This window comes from Sciurus carolinensis, chromosome 2 (genome assembly GCF_902686445.1).
Source record: "Sciurus carolinensis chromosome 2, mSciCar1.2, whole genome shotgun sequence".
Lineage (NCBI taxonomy): Eukaryota > Metazoa > Chordata > Mammalia > Rodentia > Sciuridae > Sciurus > Sciurus carolinensis.
Window position 1 is genome coordinate 38,190,249 of NC_062214.1, and position 16,121 is coordinate 38,206,369.

The 16,121-nt window shown below is 36.9% G+C and overlaps 1 protein-coding gene across 5 annotated transcripts in view; it reads right to left on the reverse strand.

The window, feature by feature from the left end:
• Nucleotides 1-237: 237 nt before the first annotated feature.
• Tasp1 (taspase 1) overlaps nucleotides 238-16,121 on the reverse strand; it is a 319,195-nt gene continuing 303,311 nt past the window's right edge. For all 5 annotated transcript variants that reach the window (XM_047540631.1, XM_047540628.1, XM_047540630.1 and 2 more), the window contains one exon: nucleotides 238-1,301. In XM_047540631.1, the coding sequence (XP_047396587.1) occupies nucleotides 1,209-1,301 (93 nt within the window). In that variant the 3' untranslated portion in view covers nucleotides 238-1,208. The remainder of the gene's footprint in view (nucleotides 1,302-16,121) is intronic.

A 16,121-nucleotide genomic window follows, 5' to 3' on the forward strand; every position in this document is an offset into this window, starting at 1 on the left:
TAGCATTTAGAAGCCATTTATCAACTTTCAGCTGCCATTACCATTTTTCAAGGCAAAGTGTTTTAGGGGTTTCCATATTGAGGATTCAATCATGTAGCAAGTTTATCTTGTAGTGTCTACCAAATCTGCACAGAGATAAGACTGGATTTTGAACAATCATAACAGCAGCAAGATTTCTGGAAGAAGTAACTTTTGACAAACACGATGAAAAACAGGGCTCCAATCTAGGGTTCAAAAGATAATTTATTAGTTTGAGAAGAGAAGTCACACACTATACTCAGTAATACGCTTCTTTTATTTTTGTGCCTTTATCTTAAAAATATATTTAAACAAGAAACAAATATTGAATTTTCCCATAAACTTTGCTTTCTTATTTACAGTGTTACATTGTAAATAACATTCCATTATACACAAATTAAAGACTATGCCTTACTGTATGTTCTCTTTACATATTCTTTCATAATATAGTACATATAGCTCGAAGCTATGCAATATTTAAGCTTAGAAAAGCTGAGGAAAGAAGTACAAACTTTCTCAATAAGACTATTATTTAAAAAGGTTCTGACCTTAATTCTCTGCTAGATTGTTTCACTGAAACCATTCTTTGTTAAAGAAAAATGCCCCATATGAGGGATGAAAACAACAGTTTAAGTTACCACAGGATCCACTTAAACTGGTTAACAAATAAAAACACCTTATTACTTATTACTGTTATTAAACAGAGCACTACCACTGTCAAATCATTTAAACAAATAGATTTACTCTTCAAATCAGACACATTACATCAATGACAGTTGGTACCTCTTTACAAAATAAAAAATGTTTCCTGTAACTTTAGGTTTCACTTGTAAACAGTTAAAGCACACATTTTGTAAAGATGATTTGATCATTCCTGGTCTTAGGTTACACAATGAGGAGTTTCTATTTCATTAAGGGAGAAGCAAGCACCCACGCTGCACACACACACATACACACACACATGCACGCCCACACACCTACAAGCACCCACACCCAGCACCCACACACGCTCACCCACCAAAGGCCCACGTGTCACTAAGCGCTAACTGCAGCAGCACTCGTGTCTTGAGCGGTGCATGAGGTTGAACAGGAATTATAAAACAAGGAAGATAAAACATCCAGCTTCGTTAAAAACCCCAAAAGCTTAGCTTCTGAACACTTCTCAGACACTTCATGCTTGGCCAGAAGAGTCAGTTCACTGGGCTCTCCAGGCGACAAACCCCACCTTCGATTGCAACCGACTGTCCTGCAACCGCACCAGGAGGAAGTCTTGAAATGTGAGTCTGCAAAGAAGGGAAAGCAGAAAGCAGAGATTAGAGGTGCCAGCAGTGTCCCTCCACGTCTGAGAAAGGTGGAGCAAACTCCAAGTGCCATTCACATTGCTCCTGAGCATTTACACACTGTGCTAATGTTAATCTTGAGGTACTGAAATATCCTGCTTATTTAAATTGCAGGGAATATTTACTGAGCATTGGCTACAAACCAAGCACAGCAGCAGCCAGTGGAAATGTCAGACGTGACCAAGACACCCAAGGCCCTTGACAGTGCCCAATATACAGTTTAATCATATTCACAACATAATGGTTTTAATGCCAACCATATTGAGCATACTCTAGTTACCTAAAGACTAATAATTTATTTACCTTTTGTCCTTTAAATATTCAAAACAACCAAGAATGCTTAATTCATGTTTATATCCCAATTTATTCCTTAAAGGATTTAAGTAGTTTACAAGAATTAAGATGATTCAATGACCTTAAGGGAATGAGGAAATGAAGTAAAATGAAATTAAGAATTACAAAACAAGGAAAGGACAAGAGTGAGATTTACACATAAAATATAGACTAAGGAGTCCTGTACCCATGCTGGAGGCAGAATGCTGCTCTGCTTCTCAGTTTCCTTCCAGCTAAGATCAGATAGGCAGTCGTATAGTGTATAGGATCACAGCAACCAATTGCTCAGATGAGAGCACATGTTCTCAGCTCTGGGGCCAGGGAGCCATTTCTCCTCTGGGTCTCCATAAAGAGGGTGCTGGGTAGAGTGGATGAGTGAAGACAAGTTGTATAGTGCTGACTGTAACAATATCACTCAAAGGAGGCTGAGGTCCAGCAGAAGACTTGGTGTTCCACAGAGGTCAGGACAGTATCAGCCAGGAATTCCTGTGTGTGTGTGTGTGTGTGTGTGTGTGTGTGTGTGTGTGTGTGAGAGAGAGAGAGAGAGAGAGAGAGAGAGAGAGAGAGAGAGGGAGAGAGAGAGAGAGATCTGACTTAATCCAGGGACTGAAAAATGTCAGGAGTTTCTAAGAAGAACAAAGAATCTGCATAACCTTTAGTTAATCCTCTTTAATTCTGTTTCTCTAAACAGCTTTTCCTAAGGACTGAACCACAGTGAGTTCAAGTTCCTAAGGACTGAACCACAGTGAGTTCAAGGTTGCTAGGCTATGCCCAGGATAGGACTACTTGCTTTTATGCAACCAAAAATGAAGCAGGTTATGTTTTACATGGAATAACAAGCCAGTTGGTTTGTAGTGTAAGGGCAGATTATCTCCTCTGAGGCTGACTAGACAAGTCCAACGAGTTGCTGACTAAAGTCAATAATTTGGAAAGTTATGAAGAATAAGAAATTTTTTTTGGCATTTACTTTTTCTGTGTGCAATTCATGAAGCAATCTATAATGAACAAGGGTGAGGTGAGTTGGATTTGGAATGTGAAGTTGGGCAAGGAAATCACTGTGGTACCTCTTAGAATCCAAGTATCCTTGAATTCACTCAACTGACTCAGGCCTCCAGGAATCATGCCCCAGAATCTGTTCTCATTATTGTAGCGAATAGCCAAATTTGGGCCTCACCACATAAATATATCAAACCTAAGAAGTTTTAGTAAAACAAACTTATGGAACTTTTGTTTCTTGTGATGCCTCATTAACCTGTGTATGGGGAGGGGACTTAGAAGTGTTCTTTTTCTGCTGCTCAGCACCTATTGTCACACCATGCATGAAAAGCTCAAATCCTTCAATTCCTGGAGTTTAACACTGATGAGACTGTTTTTTACATTTAGTCATTCATACCGTGGGTTGAGAATTTTTTCCCCAAGTCATCATCCATCAGAACTTTTGTTTAAGGTCTTCCTAAACAAAAAAAAAATCCTGAGAATCCCTCAATTTCATCCCTAATCTCATCCTTTAGTTATGAATACAGGAATGTAGCTATGACAAGGATTAAGAATTTAAAAAAACAGAATGGTGTTTCCTCAAAAGCTTACACATAGCATTATCATATAACAATTCTACTTCTGAATATATACCCCTCCCCCAACAAAAGTGAAAGCAATGACTCAGATGTTTGTACACCAATGTTCATAGCACATTATCCCCATAGGCAAAAGATGGAAGTAACCCAAAATGTGGTACATACACATGATGGAATGTTGTTCAGCCTTAAAAATGAAAGAAATTCTGACTCATGCTACAATATGAATAAATCTTAAAAACATGCTAAGTAAAATAAACCAGATATAAAAGGACAAAAATAGTATGGTTCTAGTTATATGAGATACTATTTCAGTCAGCTTTTCATTACTGTGACCAAAATACCTGACAAGAACAACTTAGAGGAGGGAAAGTTTATTTGGAGCTCATGTTTTCAGAGGTCTCAATCTGTAGAGGACCAATTCCATTGCTCTGGGCCCAAGGTGAGATAGAGCATCACAATGGAAGAGCATGGTGGGGAAAAAAGCAAGAAAGAAATGGAAGAACGATCCTTCCAGGGTAGGACCCCGTCTCCAGCCACACCTCCCCTGCAGAGTTATCACCCAGTCAGTCATTGAAAGTAGGATGGACTGATTAGGTTAAAGTTCTCACAATCTAATCACTTTACCACCAAACATTCCTGTATCAATACAGGAACTTTTGGGAGACACCTTCTATTCAAACCACAACAGGTACCTATTAGGCAAATTCATAGCTATAAGTGGAATATGGCTGGCAGGGGCTGTGGGAAGAATAGGATGGGGGAACTACTTTTTAATGGGTACAAAATTCAGTTTGGGAGAAAACTGAAAATAAGTACCAGAGATGGATGTGGTAATGGTTTCATACAATGTGAATATACTTAATGCCATTGAACAATACACCCTTAAAATTGGTTAAAATGGTAAAACCAACTCATGTATGTTTTACCACAATTAGAAAAAAAAAAACAAAGCATAAAGCAGAAATGACAAATTACTACCTGGTCCAAAGTAGCTGTTCATAAGAAAAGGAACTCACAAGAAATTAATCCATGATGCAGACCCAAAAGGAGAAACATCAACACCACTTTTCTACTCTTAAATAGATGGGAATTTTTCAGGTAGATTAGTCAAAATATCTATCCTAAAGAGAGATGCTTATAGGAAAATCTGTTCTCAGACTTCCCAGCAATTCAGGGAGAATTTAAAGGGACCACCTAGACGTCCTGATGGTTCAGGTATCAAAGGACAAAGAGAATAAATTAATTGTTTAAAAAGATTGAAGTGTGTCAACATTTCAAAGCAGATAATTTAAAAATTGACTGGGGAATGGTGGTATTAAAACAACAGATTTCCTGCTAACTAAAGAAAAGATCCAGAACTGGAAGGAGGAAACTTCTGTTCCATAGATCAGGGGGCTTGACAGCAATCTCCTTAGGTTACAAAAACAGAGATTACCAATCAAAAATTATTTCTAGCACTCCCACCCCTACCAAGCTTATGATAGCAGAATATCTAAATAAGTTGAAATAAACCACAAAGTATCAAGGAAAGTTAGAAAGGAAAAAATGGGGTAAGACTAGAAAAGGTGGCAATGATCTTGAGATATTTATCAACAATACTTGGGCATAATACTACACAAGCATTTAGATTTTTATACATTGAACTGTTTGAAAAAACACAAATATTCAAAATAAAAAAAACTAGACACATTAGTTGTTAAGATTAATATCTCAAGATGGTCTCTTCCCTAAATCACCATCTAGTCCAGGGAGATTTTGCAATTATAAAACACATGGGAATGACGTTGGTGTTGAGGAAAATAAAATGGTTAACTATCCATATGTCAACACTTCCTCAGTTTCATCCATTAACATGATCTTCTGACTCATTAGAAAATAAGTGACCGTGGTCTGAAAAAGTTTAAGTCACATGTACTTCCAGCTCTCTGTGGACATTTCAATAGGGCATCAAGTCATATAAATAGTAGGGCGCTGTTTAAGAAATGTTTTATATGAAGTGTTTATCTCCAAACACTTTTAGAGAAGTGGGTTTGAATTTCTCTTGATTCTAAAAATAGACCACTTTCTACAATGAACCTGGAAGTCAACATTTAAAAATTCAATAAAGTATTTTATATTGGGTGTTTAAGGACTATATAGATTTAATGGTATCCTACTGGTATCCTACAAACAGAGGAACTTAACAAGGAGCCTATACAACCATTTAAACAGCAGTGCAATTTTATTAGAATTTTGAATTAATGAAAAATAACACATGAAATGCAGGAGAATAATCCATTTGGAGTCATCCTGCTACATGCCCCAGCTGTATAGCTCTCTTTCTATGACTCCATGCCTTTAATATCTTTTTCTGGCTCTTTCTCAAGGAAAGACTCCCAGGACACAATTCAACCTATAAGTTCTTCTCCTCGTTCTATAGCACCCATCTGAGAATTTCTCACTGGTGAAAGAACTAGCATCATCAATTATTTCAGATAAAAAATCAATAGAACTATATTGTCACAGTAAAGATCCTTCTTAGATTTTTAAAAAATGGACTGACTAGTTTCCATTTTTCAATTGATCATGCTGAATAGAGATAGAGCTTTAGATTTTTCAGATGCAAACAGCTCTACACCAATGGAATCAAATGATCTTGTAGCTGAAACACTCTACTTTCTTGCTAATTCCTTATAGATCCTTGAGGTTAACACTCATGAGAAATATAAATTATAAACTAAATTGACTATTCAAAACCAATATTCTTAGGGCTATGTCTCTTTTAAAAACTGAATACATTTAGTTTTAAGATTTCAAAATAAGAAAGTTTAAAGAAAAAAATCAATTATATAATTACTTGATATTGGATCCAAGTAGTGTCTAAGATTTCCTACCATTCATGTTCACATGATAAAATTCTTTAAGACCACCTTAGAGCCTGTTCTGTGGTTTATAGGAAAACTGAAACACACGATTTAATTTTAAAAGTCTCAAAGTCTTATTTAGTGGTTATATTTTAATCTTCTCTCTCTACTCAACATACAACTATTTTTCCACTACGGGAGATTTGTTTGAGATCTTCCATGGGAGTCAAAGGAAGATTCTCTTAAACAAGTCATTATCCTACTTTGGGGGAGTTAAGAAAACAAAATCTAGACAGACATCATCCAAAATAATCTCTTGGAAATATTTTGTTCACTCGTTTCATAATTATGAGGGTTTGGTTTTCTTTTTTTTTTTTCAATGTAGAAAACTTGAAAGCAAGATACTAAAGTCAAAGCAATGCAGACATTTACAAATAGAATAAATGACAGTGGAAAAACACTTAGCAGTGGAGAGACTTACAAAACAGCATAGCAAAACAGAGTGGAGGTGTATTCATCAACCAGTAGCTAAACAAATGCTTGAAGCATTCTACATATTATGCCCAATTCTAAAATTAGTGTAACAGAGGCGGCATAATGGCCATGGGCATGGGCTGTAGAATCAGAATACCTGAGGTTCTTGGTTACCTATTCTTCTTCCTTGGGGGAAAAAAGCTATAATTCCCAGGCTGCTTTGCAATTAAGTATGGTTATGTGACAGAAATCAGGTCAATGGACTAAGATGAAAAGCACCATCATAGAAGGCCTGAAAAAATACCATTCTATGCACCATTCTCCAGGCTTTTTCTGATGACCTAAAGGCTTGTGAGATGGGAGGAGCCTGAGATCCCATATCTTCATTTGGAGGACAGCCCTTTGCCATCAGAAACCTCAATTTTGTATCTTATGTAAATGAGAACTACACTAAATCTGTGTGTGAGCAACTATGCATTTGGGAATTTGCTTGTTACAGAAGCTGCTGTTATCTTAACCAATACTGGTTCTTTCCAGGCTTCTGTATTTTTTAGCTGTGTGAACTCTGCTGGTTACTTAACAGGCACCTGTATCTATGGATAAAACAGTAGCATTTATCATAAGGTTGATAAAGACTATATGAGAAAATACATGCAAAGAAAGTATGTCTCAATAAATGTAAATATTACTGTTCATACACAGCCCTAGCATAAAATACTGTGCAGTACTACTGTATATCCCAGAATTGGGAAACAGTTTGAAAAGTTTGTTAGTCTGTAAAAAATAGAACAAGATGCTTTATTAAAAAATTAGTTACATACCAAAAGTAAGGTTGAAGATAATGGATATTTTAAAGTCAGTACTTTTGATGCTGCTATTTTGCTACTACCAACAAAATAATTGCTGATTATTGCTAAAGGTTTTGCATATACTAGTATGCTGTATCATGAGTCTTCTAAGACTCAAAAACAATAAGCTCAATATGCTTGAGTGCTACTGAAAAAACCAAAGTGGTAGAATGCTGACAAACTGCCTTCTAATAACATGTAACATTCTTGAGAAGACAAATATAGCCATATGAAATGATTAGAAAACCATTAAAGAATGCAAAAATACAAATTTGGGGGGACATAATTCATACCATAACAGGTAGAGACCTCAAAGTGATACATAAAGTCTATAATACCCCATTAAGCTCTGGTTTCCATTAGTTATGAGCTGAAATATCTCCTCCTGTCCCCTTCGCTCCTTCCTCTCCTTGTCCACTTGCCTCCTTGCCATTCCTCAACATCACAGCATTCTCCAGCATTAGGACTATTACACATGTCCCTCTCACTGCAGAAAGTTCTTCCAGCATCAGTAGGGCCCACTTCTGATGGATCCTTACCCAAAAGGTCCCTTCTCAAGATTTATCCTGGTTACCCACCTGAGTTTCACTACCCACCAGCCTTTCCACTTCAGCATTTCACATATCCCTACCATCATGTACCCATCAACCTATTTTGCTCATTGATCTCATTCATTGCCTGTCTTTCCCACTGGAACATAAACTCCCCGAGGACAGAGAGTTTTATCTTCTGGTTCACTATTTTCCTTCAGCACCAAAAAGACAGCCTGCACATGATGGGAGTTCAGTATATTTGTTAAGTGAATGAAGGATTTTTAAAATCCTTCATGGATAGAGGATGTTGGGGAGGGAGAATAATTGAGAGAAAAAGTACAAATTAGACATTTTATATTTTTAACATATATTTTGTAGTTTTTGAGTTTGCTATAAATTTTCGAAGAGATTTATATCAATTAAATAATCAAAATGATATTGAAGGTGTGAACCTTAAATCTCTAAAAATAAAAGCCTACATGCTTCCCAAGACTGATATAAAATGTAGAAACATTGTGATCCGATATTATCTGTTCATTTATCATGCACAATTGTGCTCCAGCACACCTACCATCCTCTTTCAGAGGGAAATCATCAGAGGCGTCAGCAATCTAAATAATGGTCAAGCACAGACTGTAAGCTTTCTGTATCTTTCGTGTTATGCTGTAATAATGAAATTCTGATGAATTCAACACTAGGAAAAATATGAACACCAGGGCAAATTTGTTGCATGGGCATTTTTCCCTTCTGGAATGCAGGACTCCAGCCTAGTAAAATGCTAGTGTGCTAAGCTCAATTTTATGTTATTATGTACTTGAGAAGAGACACCCCTTTTCTCTACCATTTTCTCTTCTCTTGTTAATTCTACTTTATTTTTCAAATTGAGTCCTAGATAACTTGTTTTTATTCATAGACTGGTAGTGTCACATGCATTTTCTAAATACAAACTGCAATAATGTGCATATTTTATAGAATAAAAATAAAAATTCATTTAATATTTACAGGTTAAGCACCTCTTTTGCATTTATCATTATGTGACTTGGGCAATATAAATTTAGTTCTGTGAGATGGTACTGTGGGCTGAGGATACCTTACATCCTCACACAGTAAATTCTTCAGCAATTCTTTTACTGGCACAAACATGATAGACCTTAAGCAGTCTTAAGCAGAGATAGGTTGGGGAAGTATGTCTAGTAAGCCTTAATGCCTTGTTTCTATTGGAGACTTTATTTTTTCTTTCTTAAAGAGTGGAATCAGGAGATATTGCCACCCCCATCCATTTCCCAGAAGTTCCTACCCACTGCTTTCAAAAGCAGTCTTTCAAGGACATACAACTTGTGAATAAGTATATTCTGAGCATTCTCTGTGTGGCATTAAATTTGGAATGTAGTTAACTACTCTAAAAATAGTCTGGTCTTCAGATCTCATCCTGAAAGCAGATGTACTCTATGAGCTGACAATTTCACATGAACCTTCTTAATATAGTCTGGAATACTGTATATTGTTTATAGAATAACAATCCATTAACTAATGGTCAAAAGATCTGGGTACTCACTTCCTAAGCTTGGGTAATTTTGGGGCAATGTAAAATAAGGACTGTGGATTTGATAATCTCTATTGCATCCTCTCTGAGTTTTGAGATCCCTGATGCTGACTTCATTTAACTTTCACACATGTTGTTAATGAATCAAAAAATGAGTATTTATTTCTATTCCATCACTGTCTTACATTAAAAGTAAATAGGCCAGAGCAATCTGAAGATTCCCAAGTTCAACCTAACAAATCAGAGATATCAACAACATGAAGAATCAATTCCATATGTTTGTTGTTTTACCATATGCTACCCCTACCTTGTTTTCCACGTTCAAAATAAGGATGCCATAAAAGATCCATTGGCAAATGTGGAAAAAACACAAAGACAGTACTATGGTAAATTTCATTGTTAGCACTGAAACAGGTCTATATAAAGGGCAAAACGTTCTATTGTTCTCACATGAAAATATCATGTCCAAGGAGCCTTAAAACACTCTGATGAGAACAGTATGTTGTTTCAGATTCACGGTCACTTTGGTTTCTTCTTTTACCATGCCTACTGACACCACACTTTAGTTAGAGGGAACATCAGACAAGAGTTCCCTCCTATTTTTAGCTTAAAAGCCCCATGAGTGAACCCACATAAACATGGCAAGCCTAATAGTAACTATTATCCCACCTCTCACATGGAGAATTATCACAAATATTTCCTTTGCTAAAAGTGATAAAAGCTCTCCACTATTTAGCACATATTTTTTTCTGCACTTCTTATGGAGGAACAGAAGAATAAAACACACATGGATCTTGCTCTAAAGGCAATTAATGTCTTTGTAGAATATAGAAACTAGGTCCTTATGAAATCTTAATAAAAATAACACGTCCCTGTGTTACATAATGCTTTAGTTTCCATAGACTTTTGCATTGATGAGATCTCTAAATACCCCATCAGGTAGAAGGATGTATACTATACCTATTTTTCAACTGGGGGGGGGGAGTAAGTAACAGAATGGTTACATGGTTTGTTTATGGTCAGAAAGGAAGTGGAAAAACTGAGATGTGAATGAATGCCTCTGGACTCCAAATTTAGGGCTTTCTTTACGCCCACAAAGCCTTACCCTGAAGAAGGATGCTAAATGGAGCTCTGTTTCACCTTTCACTGCAGGAGGCTTATGATGAAGCAGTTTTTCAGGGTAAAATAGAGCTTGCTCAAAAAAGTTAGTGTTGCAAATTTTAATAACCAATTTCAGAAAGTGTTTTAGTCAGATTTCTTGCTGCTGTGACCAAAAGACCTGGAAGAACAATTTTAAGGAGAAAGTTTATTTGGGCCTCACAGTTTCAGAAGTCTCAGTCTATAGATGGTCAAATCCATGAGGGCCATCCCTTAGGGTCCAAGATGTGGCAGAGGAAAGTAGCTCAGGACATGGTACCAGGAAGTATACAGAACTCTTCTCAACAAAAACAAAATATATACCCCAAAGGCTCCCAGGGACCCACCTCCTCTAGCCACATCCTACCTACCTTCAATTACCACCCAATTAAACCCTATCAGGGGACTAATGCACTGAATAGTTAAGATTCTCATAACCCAATCACTTCACTTCTGAATTTTCTTGCATTGTCTTACACATGAATTTTTTGGTTAGGCCACATATCTAAATCTAATGGACAATAAAATCACTAGCTCTAGGTTTTGGCATTCTTATAGGTAAAAATAAAAAATCTGACTCAATTATATCCAGGTCTTTTCTGATTGTGACATACTACATAGTTTTATATTAGAATGTCCCTATAAATGTTAAAATAAATTTTAAAAAAGTCCACATCTCTAAATTTTCCTAGATTCCAGGTTATAGCTTTTTTTTTTTTTAATTAGCCCTTCTAAGGATTAATTAGAGTCTCACTTGGTCCTAAAAATTTATCTCACCTTCTTAGACTCAACCTAACCCTAAATGCGCAGTGTTCTGAGAGAGTAATCTGAAGATCACCTACAAAAGCTCACCATATCAAAGAATCCTAGGAGGCTGGACTTTTCAGCCTTCCCTGGACACTTGTACTTCCACCTCTATCAGGACAAAGCCTATATGAAAATACATCTGTGATTCCATAATGTTTATGGTGCACACTGAGATGGTAGAGACATTTAAAACTCTAATTTTTAAAATATTTATTAATCTTCTTTTTCAAATATCTTAAAAGGAACATGTACTATTTTATGTAAAGTACTGAAGTAAAAAAAAAATCAGTATATATCATTACATGTATTTTACATGACTTTAAATTTATTTTTAAAAAATCAGGTGCAAAATGTTAATAGTAGTTAATGTGGAATAGCTCACTGAATCCCAGGGAAATTCATTTAGGATTGGACTGGAATTTTTTCCTTGTCATTTTCTTTTCTTTTCTTAACTATGTAGCAGGATGATTTAGTGAGTGTTTAATGGAGCAACATAATCATAATTAATTGAGTAATTAATCTGTATCCTTTTCTCACTTTCCTTATGGCTCTAGACTCATCTGAAAGGTATGACTATGTTTCCACTCTACTCTTTAACACTGCTATAAAAATAATGAACACAGTAACTAATGTCCATCCAGGATCCAGCAACAGCATCTGAAAAAGGTGACCCTCTTTTCCCTGAAACACACTGTTTCCTTGATTTCTAGCCTATGCTTACTGGGTTCTCCTTCAATATCTCTAGCCCTAACTCCTCAGAATTCGTCACTGTTCTTCATTTCCCCAATTTATAAAGATGAGAGTTCCCAGAAATTGGACCTCTTTTTTTTTTTTTCCTCTCCCTGTTTGTATTCTCTGTGTTGGTGATCTTATCCAGTTTTGTTTTCTAAAGCAATCATATGCTGAAATTCTCAAACTCTCTAATTAAGTCACCTCTTAGCTTGTGTCTCCCAAAGTCATGAGATTTTAAGTGATTAGAAGTTTGAGTTCTGGAGTTAAAATTGTGTATCTGGGCTTAGCTCCACAACTTTGTAGCTGTGAAACCTTAGATCTGTAACTTGACTCTGGCATTTCTTCTCTGAGGAGGCAGGGAGATACGAAACTAAGAGGAAAAAATTTAACTGAGTTCTGCAGAGTGAGGTACTGTTGACCCCAACTTGTGCACAGATGCTATGGGTTTCGCCTCAGGTCTATAAGGGATGGGGGTTCTAGGCCACCATTTTCTAGTTTTCTCTTTGTAAAGAACCTTCTGGAGAGGTCTCAACATTCTCATTATTTGTAGTAGGTGAAAATCCAAAATGTCAATTACAGTCTTCTGTTTCTTAAGCTACCAGATAACATAGATGTTACTATAGCTTGAAAAGAACATCTGGTATTTGAAAAGAAATGAAAGGTTAATGTTTAAACAATCGTAAAGAGTGAAACTACTATTTGTGTAATGGACTATTTCCTGAGACTCTTACTTGATCTGTCAGTGAGGAATTTAGGAGGAGTAAAATTAAAAACCAAGCAAACTCTTTAAAGAAAAATTTCCTTGTCAAAATCATCTGCTTTTTGACTTCTTATTGACCAGACCCATGCAATGACAAAGAACTTTTAAGACACTGTGACCTAAATTTCCCAAGATGACTTCTACTGGGTCCTGGGAGGTACTCTCTGAAGAAATTAAAGAAGTATGGTAAGGTAAGGTTAGGTGTGGGAAGCCATCCTTATTTAGCAGAATCAGACTAGGTTGAGCCATGTGACACAGAGGCCTGGCTTCTAGGAACTGCTGGGAAATATGTGGCACTGCATGGGAGTGGTTCCCTGTCTCCTTCTGGAACTTTCCCCCTAAGAGGATGGTTCCCCTAACTCCACCCTATTCTGTCCATCAGTGAAGAAGCTCCTCCCGGTCCTTGCCCCTTTTATCTGTATGTCTATAAGTAACAGAGAGTTGGGTGACTGGTGATTGTAAAGAGGCCAGAGTTGGTATGGCCCAGACCCGTCACACCCCCGCTCATAAAAAGAATATTGGCTCTCATGTGTTTACTGAGTAGATACGTTTTTTGGGTAACAGATAGAAAAACTGCTGACATCCTCCTCTGGCAGTCAACCCTTTCTTCCTCCACGCAGGACGTGGCAGAGAGGACCCCAAAAGTTAGGTAAGGTAAGGTAAGTAAGGTAAGGTAAGAGAAGGGACGGGAAGGGAAGGGGCATTGGCAAATGTCAGGGTAGTGTTGCAAACTTACTGCTCTGCCTCACTCCATTCTTCTTAGAGATAGTTAGGTACATGAGCACAAAAAATTCAGACATATTGCAATCAAGAAATCTGTTTAAGCTAATTTACCCTGAATGTGAAAGCATGCCATCCTTTAATAGCAGCTATACCTGCAATTATTACAACAAATATACTAAGACTTCCCTTTATTTGACTCCAAAACTGAACCTCAGTTTCATTTGCTGTTTTTTTCCCACCTCCCCAACCAGTAAATGTTGGAGTGTCCCAGGACTCTCAGTAAGTTGAACCACTTGTTTTTCACTCATTGCATAGAAAAATATCTGTAAAGTGTTTTAGACATAAAGTGAAGCATCTGTTTGTACTGGAAAAATAGGCAGGAATAATAACTTTTTAATTCTACCTCCTCCTCCAGTTACCACGCCATTTCTTTATTTCCATTTAAGTTCTTTGAAAAAGTTGTCCACACTTGTGACCTCAAATTCTTTTCTTTCATTCTCTCTTTAAACCTCTACAATCATGGTTTTGCCTTGACCTCTGCACTAAAACCCCTCTTATCAAGATAAACAAAGGATTCCAATATCATATTCAACTGTCCTAATTTCAAAAGAGGCCAGCAACATCATGTGGTAAAATTGATCACATTCTTCTCCTTGAAAATAGTTCTTCCTTTGGTGTTTAGAATATCATGCTCACTTTGCCCTTCTTCTTACCTCTTTGATCATGACTTCTTGGTTCCCCAACTTAAGGGAGTTCCTTAGGTCTCTTTTCTCTCATCTGTATTTATTCCCTTGGTGATCTCATCCAAGAATCCCAAATATATATCTCTAGCTTCGTATACTCTCGAGACATATGCATCCAACACTCTACTGGACATGTCCACTCAATACCTAACAGGCATCTCAGAATTAACATGTTTAACAAGATTCCTGCTTCTTTCCCTCAAATTTTCCCCTCCTTCACCTGAGTAAGTGGCAACTCTACTCTTCTAACTATTTAGGCCAGAATCTTAGGAGCTATCATTGCCTTTTCTATTTCTCTCGTATTTGCATTCAACCTATCAGCAAATTCCATTTGCTTTATCTTAAAAAATACACAGAAGCCAGCATCTTCTCATCATCTGTGTGGTTAAATTCTAAGTCATTAGTATCACTTACCTGACAATGACCTCCTACCTGCCTCCCTTTCAGCATCAGGACTGGTCTCTTAAGTTTAAAAATTTTTTTTTGTGGCACTGGGGATCATACCCAGTATCTCACACATGTGAGGCAAGTGCTCTATCACTGAGCTATAGCCCCAGCCCTTTTTAAAATTTTATTTTGAGACAAGGTCTCACTACATTGCCCAGGTTGACTTTAAACTTTTAATACCCGGGTGTCAGCCTTGTGAGTAGCCAGGATTAGAGGTCACTGCCACCACTCCCAGCTCTGGAGTGGCCCCTTAAAATGTAAGTCAGATCATGTCTCTGGCTACCATCTCAAAGGAAAAGTCAAAATTCTGACAATGACCAATAAGAAACTACATGATCTGGGTCTTCACTGCTACTACAACCCATTAAAACTGGCTTCTTCACTGTTCCTCCAACACACCAGGCACACTCCTACTTGACGGTCTTTGCACTTGCTGTTCCCTATGCTGGGAATGTTCCTGCCTTGCTCCCATAAATCTTCCAACACTTTTTATATGTCACCTTCTCAGTGAGGCCTACATAGTACTGTCTTAATTCCTTTCCCAGCTTCCATCTCCTTGCCAGGTATATGCTGTAATTTATCTTGTTTATTGTTTCCTCCACAAGCATGTAAATCTGCTAGCACAGGGATTCTTGTCCACTTTGCTAACTTTTATGTCCCCAGAAAAGCACCTAAATATAGAAGGTATTCACTAGTATTTATTTTAAAAATAATTCATGAAAAAAAGAGGTTCTCTGTTGTCAGAATTCTTCTAAGTAAACTGAGATTTTTTTTTTTTTAAATACCAGAAATTGAAAAGTCAAATAATTCAGGTGTCCTTCTTAGTCAGTCATTACTAGCCACTGTAATAAGTTCCTGATACTCTTGCTGGTTAACTGAGGTTATAAAGAAAAGCATTTTTGTCATCTTTCATGGTGACAAAATCTTATAAATTGTTTTTTTCCCCAACTATGGCCTATTGAACAAAAACATAAATTTCTAGATTAAGGAATTTATCATACCTTAGAGGACATCACCTTAAAGACTTCCTGTCTGACCGTGGGCCTTTGGGAACTTGTGGGAATTCAAAAAATACATATCACAGACATTTTTAATGGAACAGTGTGGTAAGTTCTAACAAAATTTAATATCTATAAGAGCCATCAATGGAAGAAATTGGGAATTATTGGGTTTCTTATCTATTACAGAAGGCACATTTAAAATGCTATTACTTTCTCTATTTCAAGTCTATTTCAAGAAAAAGCTGTGGGCAAGTATTCTGAT